The sequence below is a fragment of the Prionailurus bengalensis genome, chromosome C2, assembly GCF_016509475.1.
Source record: "Prionailurus bengalensis isolate Pbe53 chromosome C2, Fcat_Pben_1.1_paternal_pri, whole genome shotgun sequence".
Taxonomy (NCBI): Eukaryota; Metazoa; Chordata; class Mammalia; order Carnivora; family Felidae; genus Prionailurus; species Prionailurus bengalensis.
Genome location: NC_057350.1, coordinates 55,282,746 through 55,304,416, shown reverse-complemented (window position 1 = coordinate 55,304,416; position 21,671 = coordinate 55,282,746). Strand labels below are relative to the sequence as shown.

Genomic DNA, 21,671 nt, shown 5'->3' with positions numbered 1-21,671 from the left:
AATGTGTACTTTGTATTACTGAGGTTGAATAAGGAAAAGTTACAGTGTTCTCTGCCAGCTGTGCACATTAATATTGAAATAATTTGGGGTTTTTTTTCACCTTGCCTGTCTTCTGTATAGTTGCACTGTTTTCTTAAATGAACAAGAGAAGCATTGCTCTTTATCTTAAGGATTTGTAACATCTTAAAGTATAGAATTCTATAATGAAATGAAACGATTTTCTTTTTCTTTTTCTTTTTCTTTTTCAGGTTCGGCTCAGCTAATATTTAACATAACCAGATCTGTAGAATACACTGCTTGCAATGAAACTGTTATCATCCCATGTTATGTTAATAATGTGGAGGCCACAAACATTAATGAAATGTATGTAAAGTGGAAATTTAAAGGAAAAGACATTTTCAGCTTTGATGGCGCTGTAGAAAAGACCACTCGCGACAATAAATTTAAGAGTACAAAAATCATACCACAAAAATTACTAAATGGCATTGCCTCTTTGGAGATGAACAAGGAAGAGGCTGTTGTAGGAAACTACACTTGTGAAGTAACAGAATTAAGCAGAGAAGGCGAAACCATCATAGAACTAAAATACCGTATTGGTAAGATTTCTATAAAAGCTTCTCATTTATTTGTCCTGTAGCATCCTGATCCTATTAGAAAGGGGGCAGAATGGGGCTAGGCAAAGCACAGGCTATTAATAATGTTGATGTAATGTTTATCAGCTTTAAGATCATGAGTTTTATCTTACTTGCTTTTCTACTTTTCAGAGTAAAACTCCTTTGCTGTTGGTTAATTTGTATATTGTGTGGTTCTCACACTTTTGGTCCCAGGACTACTCTTTGGGGTGAACAGTCCTAAGGTCATCTATGCTGCATTTCTGTTTGCTGCCATCAAAAGTACTCTCTTTCATGTAATTAATTTTCCAGCCTCTTTCCAATTATTTGGCCTTTTCTTTAACCTTACACTTTGACCAAGGGTTGACGAGTGCCAGCCATGTCCCCTCTGCAGAGACTAGATTAGGAGACTCAGGAGATTAAAAAATCAGATTATCATGGATGAGTCCTTAAGGCTTCCTATGCTTAGCTTTGCTTTGGTGTTTTCTTCATTGGCCAAGATTTGGAAGAACTAGAGATCCAATTCAGTGTATTTGAATTCAGCCTTGATTATAGCACCATGGTTCTGCCCTTTCTTCACAAAATTGGCTTGGTGAGTTGTATAAAGCAGTAGTTAGTTGAAGTAAACAACCTGCTTTCTTTATTGTGCCGTCTGATTTCTTCAACCACATACAAGTGCATCATGACCTTCTGTTTGAAGTATCTGTTTAGAATCACTAGACATGTTACTGATTTTAGGGTTAGACCATACTTTGAGAACCTCTGCTTTGATGGGACCAGAACAGTTCAGTTGGATCACCTCTTTGTCTTCCCCTAGTGTTGAGACACTATAAAATGTCTGTCACCAGACTGAGAATGACCTGTTTAATTTGGTGGAATCTTTTGACAGTGTTTTAGGATTAGGAATCAGGAAATCTAAATTCGATCACCTATTTTGCAACTTAACTATTTGCCCATATGATCTTGAGAACTGTCTTCTCTGAGTCCAAGTTACCTCCCTTATCTCTGGGATGGGGATGAAAGTAGTTCCCTGCTTTTATGTATTCTGCAGTGTAATGAGCATCAAATGAGATCTCATATGTAAGTTCTTTGTAAATCAAAGTGCTTTGCAAATGTTGGTTGTGTTCCTGGAATGTTTATTTTATGAAGTAAGATTTATCAAGTTGTTGAAGCTGGCCTGGGATATTGTAAGAGGGATTTTTGTGCAGTGAGGAATGGGTAGGAGATAGTTTAGAGCGGGCTGGCAGAGTTTGGAAGGCGATGCTGCTAGGAAATCTCTTATGTTGTAACTTGTATTAATTTGACATTAACTGGGACTAAGAAGCTTTAAAAAAAAAAATGTATACCTTTCAGCAGGGTCTGACCATTCAAACACTGGGATTACCTAGAATTAGGTAACCTGACACCTACTTGAAATTTTTCTGAAGGAATGTATACTTATGTGGGAATGAAAAAACAAGATGGAGGGGGCGGGGAGCAGCAGTTTTGGAGTATAGCGTCAGTCCCTGAGAGACAGACTGTTAAGATACGAGATTTGAAAGGCCAGAAGATGGAGTGAAGATGGATGGGAAAGAAATACCAGTATCTGAGATGAAGACCAAGTTTATATTTTCATGTGCAATTATTTTAGTTTTCTTTGTTTTCAAAGTACCCTATAAAAAAATGAGTTGTACTTACCTTTTGGGCCATTAGAATGAGAAGGTATTATTTTCTTGCAGAGAATGTTGAATACTATACAAGAAGTTTCAGACATTTGGCTTTGCACCCATTTTTATTTTTTGAAATAAAGATTCATAGGAAATTGTAAAGATTGAACAGAAAGATGCTGTCTACTGTGCCCAGTTTCCCCCAGTGATTACGTCTTCTGTAACTGTAGTAAAGTATCAAAACCAGCAGGTTCACAATGGTACAATGTGTGCATATTTCTTTGTCATTTTATCACATGTGTATATTTAAGTAACTACCACCACAGTCAAGATTCAGAACCATTGTTCCATTAACACAAAGATCTTCCTCATGCAATCCCTTTATAGTCACCCCCAACTGTTCCCAACCTGGCACACATTAATGTATTCTCTATGGCTATGATTTTGTCATTTCAACAGTGTCGTATAAGTAGAATCATACAGTATTTTGAGATTGGCTTTTTCTACTCAGCACAATGCCGTTGAGAACTATCCAATTTGCTGTGCGTATCAATAGTTTGTTTCCCCCACACTTCCTCTCTCTGAGCTAAGTAGTATTCCACAGTATGAGTGTATCACAGCTTGTTTAACCATTCACCTGTTGTAGGACATTTTGGTGGTTTCCAGCTTTTGGCTATTACAAATGAATCTGCTGTGAAAAATCGTGTACAGGTTTCTGTGTGGACATAGTCTTCATTTCTCTGGATAAATGCCCAGAAGTATGATTACTGGTTGTATGTAAGTATATGCTTAGTTTTTAAAGAAACTGCCAAACTGTTTCTCAGAGTGGTTATTTCATCTTACGTTCTCATCAGCAACATACAAGCCATCTAGTTTCCCCACATCCTCGCCAGCATCTGGTGTTGTCTCTGTTTTACACCCATTTTTGACTGGAAGAAGAAATAAACCTCCTCTGCTCAAAAATGTTAATTTGGGGCAAGACTCTTACTGTGCAGTACAGAGTTACTATAGTAGTGCTGCTTGCCCATCATGTGGACTTTGGAGATTTAGCAGGAGAAACCATTATCACTATGTTGTGCTGTTTTTTGCCAATGTAGGCATAAATGAGGAACAGAAATTACTTAATAGAGAAACCTACTTAACGGAATGTGGAGTAATGGTGACCATTTGTGTTCCTTTTCTGAGCACTAGGACTGAATGTGTAGAATATTATATATGAATTAGAGTTTTATATACCTCTGGTGTCTCTGTGTAGTAGTATACTTTTGGAAGGAGCACAGGACTTGAATTTAGAAAGATTTTTCTATACTTCACCATTTCTAGTTTAAGAAAACTAGGTTGAGAAACTCAACCAATCTGGCCCTCAATTTTTTACCTGTAAAATGGGGATACTGTCTCCATGACAGAATTGTTTGGGATGTATATAAGTTAATATTTCTCTTTCTTAAAAAGATTTATTGAGTACCTACTATTCCCAGGCACTGTGCTAGGCACTAGGGATTCAGTAATGAGTAAGATGTGATCCCTACTTTCAAGGAAATGATAGCAGTATAAATAAGAACAGTAAAATAACCTAACATTTATTTGAGCGCATACCAGATACTTTATGTATGTTGTGTCCTGTGATCTTCTCAAGAATTCTAGGAGATAGACATAGGTCTTACCATTTGTTAGGTGAGGCAACAGGCGAGATTGTGGCAGAATTCAGTTCCTTGTGATTGTAGGACTTCTTTCTTTGTACTTCTGTTTCTTTGCTAGATGTCTGCTAGGGGCTTTTCTCAGCTCCTAGAGGTCACCTCATTCCTTGCCACACAGCCTCTTCCATATAATAAAGCCAGCAAAGGAGAACCTTCCTCTTGTACAAAGAATCTCTCTCACATTTTGATTTTCTTTTCCAGGAAGAGCTCAGACCTTTTTCAGAGCTCACTTGATAAGACCAGCCCCCTCTTCTCCCAAAGGCAATTTCCCTTTTGTAAAGCCAACTGGTTGGGCACCTTAATCACATCATCGGGATCCCTTTTGATACATAACACAACAGAATCATGGAAATGAAATCCATCATATTCGCTTCCCCATCCCTTCTTCAAGGGGAGAGAATTATAAAAGGCTGATTGTAGGGAGCAGGGATTTGGGGAGCCACCGTAGAATTATGGGTTTAATTAAGTAACTGGGGACTAGCCTAGCCTAGTCAACACATCAAAAAAGTCATCACAGGCCTGAAACATCACATAAAAATGTGGCTTGAATTTTAGTGTTATAAATTTTATTTTAACCTTCTTTTGTGGAAACTGGTGTTTGTGAAGGTTTACCATGTATATATTTGAAGGAAAGGCACATTTAATTTATTTAAGTGATCTCTTCACTTTTTCCGTTACCCCTTTTGTATACAGTGATAAGAGGAGTGAAGTACTGGGTTTTTAGAATACTTAGGCTGGGAAGAAAAATTTAAACACTCATTCATAGACCATATCCTCTTAATATCATTTCTTTGTTTTTCCACTAATAAATTCATCTTGAGACCACACTGCCTGAACAAGAATTGGGGAAGAGTAATGGGCAGAGTTGTCAGCCACAGCTTGAATGGAATAGCATTGCCTTTGGACTATCTTTCTTATTCCTAAGGTGGAAAAATATCCAATAGGGACTATTTTAAGCTTAGTTTATTTTCTTAGTACCATAAACATTGAAAATTGAGAAGGACCTTAGAGAAGTATCTTATTCTTTTCGCCCCTTGAGGAACAATAGTTAAAGTCATCTGATAATAGTACCAAGACAGATCAATAGCTTAATGGGTATATAAGTGGTTTTATATAAAACATTGGCTTTTTCCCCCCAGCATCTCATTTGGTTCTTGAATGTCCACTTTGGTGACCCTCGGACTCTCCACCTTAACAAATTAGAGAGAGGTAACACATTCGTGCCAGTGAGAAGAGGTAAATTATGCCAGAGGTCTGAAGCAGTGATTTTAAACTGAGAGAATGATGGACCACCATGTACATGTGTGCGTATGTGCACACATGCACACATACACACACTCTTGCTGTGGAGAACATATTACAGTCTTGGGGTGAGAGCTGAGAGGAAAGAGTGTGTGAAGTTTGAATAAACCTTCTAGTACGTTTCAGTTAAGCATCTCTTAGGCAATAATATTTTTTATTCTATAATCCTACTTTCTGTATGTCACTGAAATGTTTCTCATACTTCTCATTATTTCGGCATAGAGGCTTGGAGTTTTCCAGTAGTCATTTAGTCTCTTTCACCATCTCACTCATTAAGTACTTCTATCACATGCCAGGTAATTGGTCATTCAGACATTTTACCTCAACATGTGACATGATGAAACTCTCTTCCTTCCCAAAGGTCTTGGTTTATTAGTAGGCAGTTCTAGTTGTAACTTAAGTCAAGCTAGAACTTGACATTCTGTAATTTCTCTCATGAAGAAGGCTGTGGTGTTTCTCTCCCAAGCTTGTTTTTCTCTAAGGTAGAAATCCCCGGTTCTTCTAGCCATTGCTTATGTTTCAGGATCCCCATTCTAATCACCTTGCTTTGGAACAGTTCCTTGTTATGTGTTTAAATGTGAGGAGTGAAAATGAACTCAAGATTGTATTTGTGGATCACATGTTGCTTTCCTGCTACTACACAATTGCTGCAGCAACTTTATGATCAGTCCTGCTTCTTAATCCATTGTCTACATAGCTAGCAAAGATTTTAAATGAATCAGGTCATTTTTCTCCCCTGGATGAAGCTTTCGAATCACTTATCATTGTTCTTGTGATAAAATCCAAACTCTTATTACAAGCTATTAAGACCCAATATGACCTTACCCCAGGAGACTCTTCCCATCCCCTCTTGTATCATTAAATTCTAGCCACAGTGGCCACCATTTTGTTGCTTGAATTTGCTGTTCCTTTGGTGTCCTTCTTCCCTGTCTATGTGGCGCAGATCCAGTTCCTCACCCAGAGACCTCTCCTTACTACCCACAAAAGTCTGATCTTCATTTCCTTCCCCTGCTCACGCTCATGGTCCTACTTGCCAAATTCACAGTGGGTCTTAAGTTTCAATAAATGTTTGTGAAATAAGTGAAAAATGAGTGGTCAGACCATGGTTAAACACATCTCTCATTAATAGGTTTCTGTCAATATGCTCTGAGATTATTTTGTTGCGTAGGCAGGGAGGTCAGTGAAAGAACATTTCATTGTTAGCTCATCTTGAACATACACTGTTCATGTTGATCAGATACTGTTTGTATTTTGAATGTAGAGGGCACAGGATTTGCTGTTGGACCAGGTATGGGGTGTCAGAGAAACCAAGGAGTCAAGGATGACAATAAGATTTTTGGCCTGATGAAATGGGGAAACCCTAGGGGGGAGGTTTGGTGGGGAAGTAGGGGGAGGACTGTCAGAAATCTGTTTGGGACATGAAAACTTAAGATACTTAAGATTCTTAGTTCACTGTGCCTCAGTTCCCTCAGCATTAAGGAGGGGCTAACAGTTCCTCATATAATAATTGTGAGAATTGAAGAGTTAATGTAGACAACTCAAAATAATAGAGAACGTAGATTAAGAATAGTCATTAGATCATAGAGCTTTTAAATCCTTTGGGCATTAGATACAAAAACCTAAGCATAATTTACAAAGATTTTTCCTGGTAGGAATTTTGGCCCAATTGAAATAGGTTTTCTTTGGTGTAGGAAGATACACAGTAATATAGTTGGAAATTACGGTATTGATTTAGAGTATCTGAAAAACCCATCTCTTGGTAGAAACCCAAAATTTAAGATACGGTCTTCCATTCACTCACCAAACTATCTCATGATTAAACCTTTAGCAGTAAACCGTTGAGTTTATACAGGGCAAAATGCTCGATTCTGAAAGGTTATATCTCTAAGACAGAATTTGTAACGTTATTTTGTGTGGATCATTGCGAACGTTTATCAGGTTTTAATGTAAGAGTAGCACAAGAAATGCATGGCTATCGTGGTGGTACGAAAGCACACAAGATTCTTCACACTCCAATATGGAAAGACAGAGCCAGGGAGGATTTGAATGAATAGGGTTAGTTTCAGAGGAACACCAGTGCTTGCTTTGGGCAGTATTGAGGAATGTTCTTCAGCAAGTCCCCATTGTAGAGGCAAACTTTGAAATGTTTTTAGTGCATTTGCTTAGCTTTATTGTTAGGGAAGAAATACCATGATAAAATCAGTGTATTAGTGTTAAGATATGATTCAATTTAATTTTTTTTTTTTAATTTTTTTTTTTTTTAACGTTTTTATTTATTTTTGGGACAGAGAGAGACAGAGCATGAACGGGGGAGGGGCAGAGAGAGAGGGAGACACAGAATCGGAAACAGGCTCCAGGCTCCGAGCCATCAGCCCAGAGCCTGACGCGGGGCTCGAACTCACGGACCGCGAGATCGTGACCTGGCTGAAGTCGGACGCTTAACCGACTGCGCCACCCAGGCGCCCCTCAATTTAATTTTTAAAAAGTTCTCAAGTTATTTGATATCTTAATGTCACGATTTCTTTCATATAGACTCTGTGACTATTATTTTCACTGTCTAGGTAACATGTGACCCACTTAACAGAAGCTTCCTGAATACCTAATGTTACAATCATTGTAGTGAAGGTTGACTGAGTACTTGGTACATGTCAAGCTTTGTTTTAAGCCCATTTCATGTTATTAGCTTTGTTAATAGTCATAACAGTCCTTCAGGGTATAGGTATTCTGTTGTACTGGGGTTAACAATTGAGGTCACTGAAGAACAGAGAGGTGTTAAGACTTTGTCCAGGGTCACAAAGCTTGTAACATAGAGTTAGCTTTCAAGCCAGCCAGAGCCCTGTTCTCAGCTGTGCCATACTGTCTTCTTCCACAAATCATAGGTTAGGGAAAACGTGGAAAACACACTTAAATTAGCTTCTTTTTTCATAAATAAAATTTGTTGTATAAGTAAATTATTTGTGTAATTTGTAATTATTTTAAGGCCACAGCTTTAATAAATTATTTTTATTTTCTGTCTTTACAGTAAAATATTTTGTTGACTATTCAATGGCAGGACTTAACATGATTATAGTAAATATTAATTGCGACTTTGTTTTCTTCCCAGTTTCATGGTTTTCTCCAAATGAAAATATCCTCATTGTCATTTTCCCAATTTTGGCTGTACTACTTTCTTGGGGACAGTTTGGTATTGTGAGTAAGTATTTATTTTTATTTTTTGTTTATGTTTTAATGATGAAAAGATTATTTCTGGGAGGTAATATCAGTGAAATATTTTACCTGACTTGTATTAAAAAGTGTGATAATGTGATAAATAAGAATATACAGTCTTAATATTCTTCTTGATTCATAAGTGGCTTTTTTAAAATTTCTTAAGAATGACTGGTGGGAACCCTAGCAATAATAATACCTTAAACTTATGTAGAGTTTAATATTTTCAGAGCATTTACACATATTATTTTGGCAAAGAGATGGTCACAGCCCACCTTAGTGTTAGGGTAGAATATTATACTTTTTATTTTCCCAGTTTGCACTTGTCCGTGTCCATGTGTTCATCAAAAGCCCCATTTGAACTGTGTGTTGTCATTCTTACTATGATTCTCTAAGGAAGTGGCCACAGGAAAATTGTGGTTTTGGATCGTGTTTTATTGTAATAATCACGTGACCAAACTTGTCAGGGAAAATCTTGATGCTATATCAGAATCAGCATTAACAATGTAGAATGGTCACTACTAGGTGAAAAGGTAGTATGTATTCTGGTTGATGCTTATACTCAACCATATTTCCCTACTGGTTTGGTAAAAGAAATTTACTAAATTAGTGAAGTTCTGAGGTGACAGTGTAAACTTCTAAACTTTTAACATGTGAGATGTATTCCTCATCTCCCTTTCACACAGTGAGAGGTCAGTCATTGAAGGCCAGCAAGCATTTATACGAGGCAAGGTGTGAATGATGCTGATTTCATTTATTTCATTCTATAACTTTTAAAAAAGTAAAAAAAAATAATAAAATGTGGTAGTGGATTGGCTTATTGTATATTTCATGAATTTCACTTTTACTCAGAAATCTAAAGTGATCTGAAAATGGAAGAGAGATGACTGATTATATATTCTAAGGGCTCTTCTCAATGTATCACACTCTGGAAATGCTTTGTGATTTCAAAGCTGTTCTCAACTTTTGTCTAAAAGGCAAAGAAAGGGAAGAAAAGGGCTAACAGTGACAACTGTCAAGACATTTCACAACTTTTATTTTCAAAAAAGTGTCTAGGCTTCTTATGGAAATTTTCTTAGGATTTCGGTAAGTCTTTTGTATCATGAAAAAGACTGATACAGCATCAAGACCTATTCAGTCTGTATTGATGTTAGGGAAAGCCTTTACTCTTATTGGCAGCCCCAGGCCTTAAGCCTATGTCATATGTTTGAAGTAGAGAATAACCTTTTTTTTTTAAGATAATGAAATTATTTCACAACAGTGTGATTTGTTGCATTTGGTTTGATTGAAGTTTGCTGATCATAGCATTCTCATTAATGACATTACTTTTCATTGACTGAACCAGGAGTTAGCCTGTTTACTATCAGCCCTATTTTTACAAAATAAGCTTTACAATTTTTTTCTGACTTAAAAAATAATAAATACCACTTTAAGAACCCTTATACAAAATTGGAAATTATAGAGAAAAAATAAAAATCTGAAGTCCCAGAACCTAGAAATAAACTATTGGTATATTATAGTGAATTTTCTTCTTCCCTTTCTGTTTTTTTCTATGTATTTTTGTTAACCTTTCTTTAAGAAGGAAAACCATATATAGACTGATGTAACTTACATACTTACATCCTAATATCCCCCCTTGTTTTCAGAAAAATTTTTTATAGCTGCCTATGCTCTACTTTTATGGATGCAGTATAATTTACTTAGCTCTCATCTTGATGGATATTAAGGATGTTTCCAAGTTTTTTGATATTATGAAAGTAATTCTGCTAAAGATAGGTAAGACTGGAAACGGCAGAGGTATTTTAAGGCTCTTGATACATACTGCCAAAATGTTTTCTAGAAAGTTTGTATCAATTACTTACAGATGAGAATATCTGTTTCTTTAATAAGTTTATTTATTTTGAGAGAATGAGCAGGGGAGGGGCAGAGAGAGAGGGAAAGAGAGAGAATCCTAAGCACTATTACTGTGGAGCCTGACGCAGGGCTTGAACTCACATACTGTGAGATCATGACCTGAGCCAAAACCAAGAGTCAGACGCTTAACCAACGAAGCCACCCAGGTGCCCCAAGAATATCTGTTTTTTACCTCTGAATCCTGACATAATTATAACTCTAAAATCTTTGCTAGTAATTTGATGACAAAAAAAGCATCTTGTTTTAATTTTCATTTTTGTGTTAGGTTGAATGCTCTTTTTTTGTATTTATTCCACTGATCATATTTTAAAGAACATGCTAATTAAGCTAAGAAAATATTTTGATGGCAATTTTTTATTTAGGCTCTTCTTAGAACAAGTATATGTGGGGTGTGTGTGTATGTGTGGAGGAGGACCTATATATTTGATTCGCTCATTCTGGACTCACATTTAAAGGTGTTTATGATAAGAACACCTATTTATTTGTGGAACTCTTGCTCTGTATGATGGATGCTGCGGAGCACATCTGCAGTCAAATTTTCATCTCACAAGAACTCTGTGGGGGTAGGTACCATTGTTATTCCCATTTTGTAGAAAAATACGGAAGTGCAGGTAGGTTAGGCAGTTGGCCACAACCCCCCAGCTGTTCTCTGGTAGTACTGGGATTTGAACCAGTGCTATTTACCACTGCAATATACTGCCTCCGTGTCTTGAACTTACTTTGAGAACTTTTTTTTTCCATGAAGAGTGAACCTATATGTGGGTACACATACTGAGTAGATGAAACTATTACTGACAGAGCAGAATGTAGACCTACTTTGTTTTAATTTATTCAACAAATGTCTATTGACAGGGTGCCTACTGATTGCTAGGCATGGGCTATAGGCTCGAGATGTGGAAGTGAAATGCATATTGCCCCTGGCTTTGTAGCACCCACATTTCAGTTGAGGAGACATGTAAGTGTGCATGTTCTGTGCCTTCTGTCACATTTTTGGGATAGTTATGGATCTAAGTCTACCTTTTACTTTGGTATGCTTTCTAAGAGACCTCCTATTTATGGCCTAGAGATTCCACCAAACAGGAGAGCCCCTCTGTTGTTCACTTGCCACTTGGTTATATGTTTTTTACAGTGTGGTATCATGTAGCCCCTGAAGTATTAATAGTAACTCAGACCCATGACTTTCACTTTCTAGATTGCTAGTTCTCCTTAACTGTTTCAGATTACCATTTATAGTCTGTATTTGACCACTGGAAGTTTTTCTCAGTGGTTTTCTGGTTCTGCATGTCAGTCTTTTGGTAGCCCAAGATTAAACTTGGACTTCCCATAGGCTAAACATGTAGTAAAGAACAGGTTGTACCTTCATTTTTAGGAGAAAGAGTTACTTTCTACCAGAAATGTATCTTGAACTGTATCTCAAGATGCGATTGATCCTACTGAGGAAGAAGCCTGAGAAGACTTTTAAACTGCTGAAGCCAAGCCAGGACTTGGTGAGCCCTAGACCATGTTTTGAAGACAAAGGTTTCTCACAGGGAAATGTTCCTGAACATCTTTGCCTTTATCTTTAACTCATAAACTTTTAAGCAGAATCTTAATGCTTAGCAAGCTCAGCGGTTACTAGAATCAAACCCTGAGTCTCAACCAAAGTCACAAATCCCTAGTAGTATTATATTTGAGGCACTTTGTGTTTTTTTCTAAAACTATACCAACTCACAGTTTCCTGCTTGACAGTTTCCCTTAATGACAATTAAGATACTGGCTTGATTTCCAGGTTTCTTCTTTCTTAGTCTTTGACAACATACCAGGTAATTTCTATCATTTAGGTGTTTCATAAGTGGTTTCAAGTGTTACCCACCAAAATCTCTGGTTCCTATAGGGTTAAGATTCAATTCCATATCAGGAACTTACTAACATTCTGAAATTCTTTGAGTTAGGCATATACATTCTTACTTTTCCTTCCTTTGAACTTTTTACAAGGAGTCTTTCCACAAAACTGTGAGACAATAAATGTGACCAGGTAAGCTGAAACTTTGCAAAGCAATCTAAAATAAATGCAAAAACCTACTATTGCTCCACGACCTTTAACATTTTTGTCAAAACATTAAAACTTTTACTGTCAGTAATAACACTAGTAGGAAAGGAAAAAAGTAATAGTAGACGGTAAATTGAAACATCAAAAACATTGAGAATTAAAGTGTTTCATCAAGAGTAGTTGGAACAGTGCTTGCCTCCTTATTTATTTTTTTTTTTTACCATTTATTTATTTATTTATTTATTTATTTTTAATTTACATCCAAGTTAGTTAGCATATAGTGCAACAATGATTTCGGGAGTAGATTCCTTAATGCCTCTTACCCATTTAGCCCGTCCCCCCTCCCACAACCCCTCCAGTAACCCTCTGTTTGTTCTCCATATTTAAGAGTCTCTTATGTTTTGTCCCCCTCCCTGTTTTTATAGTATTTTTGCTTCCCTTCCCTTCCCTTATGTTCATCTGTTTTGTATCTTAAAGCCCTCATATGAGTGAAGTCATATGATATTTGTCTGTCTCTGACTATTTTCTCTTAGCATAGTACCCTCTAGTTTCATCCACATAGTTGCAAATGGCAGAATTTCATTCTTTTTGATTGCCGAGTAATACTCCATGGTGTGTGTGTGTGTGTGTGTGTGTGTGTGTATGTATATATATGTGTGTATATATATATATACCACATCTTCTTTATCCATTCATCCATCCGTGGACATTTGGACTTACCTCCTTCTTATTATAGAACTTTGAATACAGAGCAGGCATCTTTTTTATGCCTCAGTGAATTGTCATACTCCTTTTTAAGTTGGGATCAGCTTCCAACATTTTATCTTTTGCATTTACAGGGTTAAACAATATCTCCCACAATTTCTTTCATGTGAAGTTTTTTGCCAGAGTCACCGCTCTTGGGACATCTGTGTTCCTTTTGTCACAACCTACTCACTGTCCCCATTTATGCCAATAAGTTCACTTTTACTGAGTTTCTCTGACTGTATATCTAGAGTCCCTTGAATGGCAGTATTGTTGATATTCCCTCATCCAGTTGTTTCTTCTATGATGCCATTTACATTTTATTCGAATTTCACTTCCAACATTACCACTTTATATTTCTTTACTCTTTCATCTTTGTTGCCTGTTTCCTGCTTTGATAATCCATCATAAAGTATCACACTGATTTATTACTGGGACACAAGGAAGTTACACAACACCTGCTTTGCTGTCTGTGCATGAACTGAATAACAGGTGTTCAGTGAGCAGTCACCAACAGTCTTTGAAAGAAGTTACATGATTGGTCACTGATCATGATACACATCTGATATTAACAGGGTGATTTGTGTACTGAAGAGATAACAGTGAAGTTTGCACTTCATGCAAGTACTCAGTTAATTTATTGTGGTATTGCGATAACTGAAATTTCTACTGTAATTTGGGGGCATTTGTGTTATTTAAACCATGGCAACTGAAATTCATGCATATTGAAACTGAGCCAAGCAAGGACCACTGTAATTTATTTCATATTCATGCATTCTGGGCATCTTTCATGTCCTTTTCTAACTTTCTAGTCCTTGCTCAAAATTACTCCACAAAGATTTTGGTTACTGCTCAGAGGTATTTGGTTATATGTTCCTGTAGAAGTCATTGTTGCGAAATTCAAGGAAAAAAATTACAACAGCTTTGAGATCCTATTAAGACCTTGAATCCAATTTTTAGGACTATTTTATTGATATTGAAAGTAGTTAGACCATGAGCACACCTAAAAAAATAACGTAATGGAACAGGGGATTTCTTTGTAGATCAGAAAAATCATTCTGAAGAAGTGAGGATATATACTAATTTGCTCCAGGAAATTTCTATCCAGGAAGGTAAAATATTAGCACAATAAATACTATTACAAAGAATCATTCTGTGCCCTGGTTGATGGATACTATTAATAGGACTTTGTTATTAAGTTTCCTTTGAATTTCATTCACTAATCTTGGACTTAGAGTGCCTTCCCTTGGTCCTTTCCACATAATTATCACACTGTGTTATTAAATGTTTTTATGCCCTGGTTTTATTGTAGGAAGAACTGAACAAAACTGTAGCTTGGCAGTGTACTCTTGTAGAAATGTAATTGTTATTCCTTCGACTTTTTACAAATTCGAGCATCCCAGCTTCCTGCATTTACTCTGAAGTTATGGCACCATCCATAAGATCAGGGAACATTTGGAACCAAGGAAAGGAAGTTACTGTGTTGGACATCCTCTTCTTAAATCTTCTGTATTCAAAGTACTTTCTGTACAGTGCCTGGGCTTTTTTATTTCTGTGTCCTATAGACCAGGAATGTGATTTTTAGTCAGGATTCATTTTTACCAAATTGTTTCATCAAAGCCAGTTGGATAGTGCATGCAGTTTATTATAAAATCCTTTACTTGCCTTTTGGCAAGTAATCAATGGGTATTCATATTCTGTTTTCTCCAGCACCAGATTCACATAGCCTTTGTTATTTTTTTATGAGTATGTTAAATATTTGTAAAGTAGTAATTTAATTAAATAATTAAAAATTTGGAAATTGTAATTTCACTTTCAAAGTGATTGGATGTGTTTTATCCTGCATCAAAGACAATATTGATTTGCAGCTGAACAGATACCAAAAAGATCTTACAATTACTCTCCTAAAGTTGTCAGAAAATAATGAAGTCAGACATGTCTCCCTTTATGATTTATTCTTAATCTGGTATGCATTACATCTCGCTGGTTAGCCTTCTTATCTGACCACTAACTCACTGACCACTCAGTAGAGGAAACATCTAAATGTCATGCCTTTGAGCAGATATCGCATTCATAGATTTGGGGGTTTGTTGGTTGGATAGACTGAGGTCTTTGTAGATCTGTATGGGCATATTGAATCCTGTCTTTGGAATATCATGAAAACTAGGGTGACAGCTTTTATTTGATCTCCAAGTTGATCTGGTAATTTCACTCTATTTTATCAACCACAGCCTGCATTTTTTTCTTGTATGTCCTTTCTGTTAGTCACAAGGAGACAAGAAAACCTAAGTGGACTATGTATTCATGACATTAGCTGTTGTTTCAGGTGGTTAGAGGGACATGTCATTTTTTTATTCACATTTGAATTTGAAGATTAAATACATAAAGGAGCTTTCTTAGGCTAGAGGAGACCCACACCTTTTACTGAACTGGGAAAGAAGGCCAGGGAATAACATTCCATCAGTCGCTTCTCCCTTACCCCTAACACACACATACAGGTGCACACGCATGTACACACACACACACACACACTAGAATGTAAGGGCTTTGAGGCAGAAGTATTTGGGTTTTTTGTTCAATGCCAGCACTTAGAATAGTGATTATCACATGGTAAGTGCACCATTATTGTTGCATAATCTTCTACTTGTACCTTGATTTCATTGATAGGATTTCAGCTAAGAAAAGGGCTTGCTACATTGTCGGTACATAGTAAATATTTCTAAAACAAACAAATTAATCAGCCTCGCTCATTTCTGAGAAGTAGCTGGCTATATTTAATTATTTTATAGAATATGTAAAAGGGGAAAATTTTAGAATTCCTAATTTATTGTCAAAAATAGTTCTCCCCATATATTTGGTACTCCTTTGTCAGGCAGCATTAGGGTTATAAGTTTTTGTTAAAAATATAAATACTGACAACACCAAATGCTTATGAGGATGTAGAGCAGTAGGAACTCTCATACATTGCTAATGGGAATGCAAAATGGTACAGCCACCTTGGAGGACAGTTTGGCAGTTTCTTTAAAATCTGAACATGTTCTTCCCATATAATCTGGCAGTTGTGCTCCTTGATATTTATCCAAGTGGAGTTGGAAACTTACGTCCACACAGAAACTGGCACACAGATATTTATGGCAGCTTTACTGTTCTACAACAGGTGAGTGGATAAACTGGTACATCCATACATGGATATTATTCAACAATAAAAAGAAATGAGCTCTCAAGTTGCCATGAAAAGACATGGGGGATACTTAAATACATATTATTAAGTGAAGTCAATCTGAAAAGGCTGCATACTTTATGATACCAATTATAAGACACTCTGAAAGAGCCACAATTGTGGATATAATAAAAAGATGAGTGATTGCCAGGGAAGGGGCTAGGGGTGGAGGAGAAATGCATAGGCCAGAGCACAGGATTTTTAGGGCAGTGAAGTTACTCTGTACGATATAATGATGGATAGGTGTCATTATGCATTTCTATAAACTCAAGAACATACAACAAGAGTGAACCCCTACGGTAAACTAGGGACTTTGGATGATTAGGATGTGTCAACATAGGTTTATCCTTTGTAGAAAATATACCATTTTGATGAGTAATGTTGATAATGGGGAAGGTCACTCGTGTTTAGGGGTAGGGTATATATGGGAATTCTCTGTACCTTCCTTTCATTTTGTTGTAAACCTAAAACTATACTAAAAAAATAAAGTCTTAAAACACAAGGAGTGTTATTGTCTTATTTTATTTTTTGTATTGATTTCAGTACTTTTAGCTGAGGAGAATCTTTTAACACGTGCTGATTTTTAAAATTACATAGATTTTAAAAATCTATGCTAAACAACCAGGAAGTTTGATAAGAGCCTGCAGTTAAGGTCAGAAGAATGAAACTGGACCACTTCCTCACACCATACACAAAAATAAACTCAAAATGGATGAAAGGCCTAAGTGTGAGCCAGGAAACCATCAAAATCCTAAAGGAGAAAACAGGCAACAACATCTTTGACCTTGGCCGTAGCATCTTCTTACTAGACACATCTTTGGAGGCAAGGGAAACAAAAGCAAACATGAACTATTGAGACTTCAAGATAAAAAGCTTCTGCACAGCAAAGGAAACAACAAAACTCAGAGGCACTCTGTGGAATGGGAGAAGACATTTGCAAACAGCATAGCTGATAAAGGGTTAGTATCCAAAATTTACAAAGAACTTATCCAACTGAACACCCAAAAAACAAATTATCCAATTAAGAAATGGGCAGAAGACCTCAAAAGACATTTTTCCAAAGAAGACATCCAGATGGCTAACAGACACATGAAAAGATGCTCAATATTGCTCATCACCAGGGATATACAAATCAAAACCACAATGAAATAGCACCTGACACTTGTCAGAATGGCTAAAATTAGCACAGGAAACAACAGATGTTGGCAAGGATGCAGAGAAAGCGGAACCCTCTTACACTGTTGGTGGGAATGCAAACTGGTGCAGCCACTCTGGAAAACAGTATGGAGTTTCCTCAGAAAGTTAAAGATAAAACTACCCTACAGCCCAGCAATTGCCCTATTAGGTACTTAACCAAAGGATACAAAAATACAGATTCAAAGGGACACTTGCACCCCAGTGTTTATAGAAACACTATCAACAATCGCTAAACTATGGAAAGAGCCCAAATGTCCATTGACCAATGAATGGATAAAGAAGACGTGGGATACACACAGACACACACACACACTGGAATATTACTCAGCCATCAAAAGGAATGAAATCTTGCCATTTACAAGAATGTGGATGGAGCTAGTGTATTACACTAAGTGAAAGTCATCAGAGAAAGACAAATACCATATGATTTTACTTGTATGTGGGATTTAAAAAACAAAACAGCACGTGGGAAGGGAAAAAAAGAGGGAAACAAGCCATAAGAGACTCTTTACTGTAGAGAACAAACTGAGGATTGATGGAGGGAGGTGGGCAGGGGGATGGGCTATAAATGGGCAAGGGGGCATTAAGGAGGGTACTTGTGGTGAGCATTAGGTGTTGTAAGTGAAGAATAACTAAATTCTACTTTTGAAACCAATATTACACTATTGGCTAACTAGAATTGAAATAAAAATTTGAAACAAAATTGTCAGAATATTAAAAGAAAATAAAGTCTATTAGATTTGAATTATAAAAAAAGGCACATTGTATCATTTTTATCTTAATGCTAAGTGGGAAATTACTTGAATTTATTTTCTTTGATACATTTAAAGTTTTTATAGGTTTGATAAATAAGAGTAATTATACTTAATAAAGGGCCAGAAAAAATCACCAATAAAAGATCCTTGAGATTATTGGGTTCTCTGACATCTATATCAGATTCCTGACTTTTTAGCTACACTGAAAACTTTGACAGCTGACTTAGCAACAAGGTGCTTTCTCCATTCTTGCTGTAGGACCTGCATAGGCACCATCATGAGCAAGAAAATGAGTCAAAAGAATTTGTTTTTATAGGTTCACTAAAGGTATATAGAGATGAACTCCTTCATTGCCTGTGGTTACATAAGTAGACTCCACTGATATTTTTGATAGAAATGGCTACTTAATTTAAGGAAGAAGATAGTATCCTTGAAAATAAGTAGTAGTTGAACTAATTAACAGGAACAACAGCTATCTGGAACATGTAGTGCATTTATATGCAAAGGTTTGAAAAGTGGTGGTTTATTTTTGTGACTATCGTTGGCATTATTTTTCTCCTAAAGCTCTTCTGAGTCTGAAAAGGTGGAATTTTATATGAGGTTCACACTCTTATTTTTTGTTAAGAATGATATGTCTGCCTCTTTGCATGAATTTGTACTGTACTCCGAGGTGAATTCTTGCTACATGATCTTAGTAACTCTTTTATGTGTTGAATTAAACCAGAGTCTCATAAATGTTTGATTGATTGTGAGGTACGTTTGAAACACAACTTCTATTTTATAACCCTTTTGCAGAACTTTCAGGCTCTATTTAGATAACAGTATGCATGGGATTAAATCAGAAATCTGACATATGTCTAGAGAAAATTTTCTTTTTTTAAACCATATTTGTGCCTTTTGTGACCTGTACATGGAGTTTCATCCTAAACAGTGTTTGAGCCTAGAAAATAGGGAAGATGTGAACACTGGTGCCCTGTAATAAGTCAGGAACATGATTGAATCATAGTCACGTAAGTTTCAAAGCTGGATGAGTCAAATGAAATCTTGGGTAACTTGCCATATTGATTCTCTTTTCTGATGAACGTGGATTTGATTACTCAGCTTCAGGACTGGTTATTGCTTAGCCTTCCATATCCCCCTGGAGAGAATAAAGTTGAGGTTACAATCTAAAGTATGATTACAACCTAAAATAGGTAGGGAGTTAAAAAATCTTCAGGTGCCTGCATTGTATCTTAACATCTTAACCATAGACTATAATGGAATCCTAGGTTATAATACCTTATACATAGATTTTGTTATGGTCATTTAAGGGTTTATTGTTTTTAAAATTATATTTAATTATAAATAAACATATTTATAACTAGCAATGTATAAATATATATTTATAGTTTGTCATTTTAGTTGAAGCAGATTAAATGCTAAATATAACATTTAAAAAATCTTCACCTCAGTTCAGTCACCCATTGATCAATGGCATGGAGAATCTTGTGTGTATGAAACACAGCAGAATTTCTGTCATACATTCTGCTACTCAGCCTCCTTTTACGTTACTTTAACAACTTTCTTGGTGAAAAATTAGTATTAGCCAAAACAGAACCCAAAAGGTGAATGTATAGCAAAAGAAATACAGTTAACTCTTGAACAACATGGGTTTGAACTCTGTGGGTCCACTTATATGTGGATTTTTTATGGTCCAATGCTATATATATATATATATATATATATATATATATATATATACATAAAATATATATTCCCTTCCTTGTGATTTTCTTAATATTTCCTTTTCTGTAGCTTACTTTCTTATAATTCAGGACATGATACACCTAACATACAAAATATGTATTAATCGCCTGTTTATGTTATTAGTGAGGCTTCTAGTCAACACTAGGCTATTAGTGGTGAAGTTTTGGGGGAGTCAAAAGTTTTATACTTGGATTTTGGACTGCAGATGGTGAGGGAGGTCAGTGCTCCCAACACCTGTGTTGTTTCAGGGGGCAACTCTAATATTTTTAGGCTTATCCATTATATTCTTTCAAGGAAGGTATTAGATACTTGACAATAGAGCTAGCACCAAAAACAGGAACACATATGATGAGTGCTATTGAGTATTCGTAGTTTGTTTTTATACAATTATTTTAATTGAACAATGTAAACATGTTTTACCCTCAGGATACCAAAAGGGTCTGATGTGTCTAGTGTTTATTCTACTTTTTCAAAACAATCTAGAATTCCAAATGCTTTCCTAATTTTATATTTTACTAAGTAGCCAGTTATTTCTCATCAGTGTATGTATATCATTTGTAAACCTGAGGCAGTTTTGTTCCTCAGGCGACATTTGACAATGTCTGGAGACATTTCTGATTGACACAACTGGGGAGCCATTCATGGCATAGAGTGTGTAGAAGCCAGGGATACTAAACATTGTATAATACACGGAACAGAGTTATCTGGCCCAAAATAATAATGCCTTAATTTAGAAAGCCTGATGTATATACCTTCATTCTTTAAATATAGGGGAATAAAGCATCACCTTTAAATTTAGTGCCCATATTTATACTGCCATGACAATAATTTAGATAACGACTTACGAAAAAGATTTGAGGTAGCTTCACATGATAGGAGGGAGTTGTTCCTCAAAGATTATTCAGTTACAGTAAGTTACAGTTTATCTCTGCATTTCATGTTACAGAAATGGCTTTACTTTTTGTGATTGGGTTCATGTAATTCTTTGTGTTTTGTTTTTTTTTTAAGCGCTTAAATATAAATCCAGTCTCATGAAGGAGAAAACCATTCTTTTATTTGTTGGTGGACTAGTGCTCACTATAGCTGTCATTGTTGGAGCCATTGTTTTTGTCCCAGGTAAGATACACAGTTATATGAATGACGCAGGATTGATGGAAATGAGGACCCGGGGGCAGTGGGGTGGGGGGGCTCATAGGGCTGTTGTAACACATTACCACAAAGGAGGTGTCTTAAAAGTGTAGAAATTTTCTCACAGTTCTGGAGGCCATAAAGCTGAACTAAAGATGTCCTCAACACCATAATCCCTCCTGAGGCTCTTGGGGAGAAACCATTCTTTGCCTCTTCTGGCTTCTGATGTTTGCTGGCACTCTGTAGCTCCTTGGCTTATGGCGCCATAATTTCCATTGCTGCCGCAGTAGTGTCTTTGTCAAATCTCTCTCTGCCTGTCTTACAGAGACACTTGTCATTACATTTAGGGCCCACCTGGATAATCCAGGATAAACTCCTCCTTTCAGGATCCTTAACTGAATCATCCTTTGCTATATAATGTAATATTCTTTTGCCATAGAAGTTAATATTCACAGGCTCCAGGGATTTGGAGGTG

The 21,671-nt window shown here is 36.4% G+C and overlaps 1 protein-coding gene across 7 annotated transcripts in view; it reads left to right on the top strand.

The window, feature by feature from the left end:
• Positions 1 to 21,671, top strand: part of CD47 (CD47 molecule) — a 50,429-nt gene that overhangs the window by 15,583 nt on the left and 13,175 nt on the right. For all 7 annotated transcript variants that reach the window (XR_006299352.1, XR_006299351.1, XR_006299350.1 and 4 more), the window contains 3 exons: positions 249 to 596; positions 8,360 to 8,449; positions 21,077 to 21,184. Coding sequence is in view for 4 of the 7 variants with exons in the window: in XM_043594070.1 (XP_043450005.1) it covers positions 249 to 596; positions 8,360 to 8,449; positions 21,077 to 21,184 (546 nt within the window). In the remaining 3 variants the exon portion in view is untranslated. The remainder of the gene's footprint in view (positions 1 to 248; positions 597 to 8,359; positions 8,450 to 21,076; positions 21,185 to 21,671) is intronic.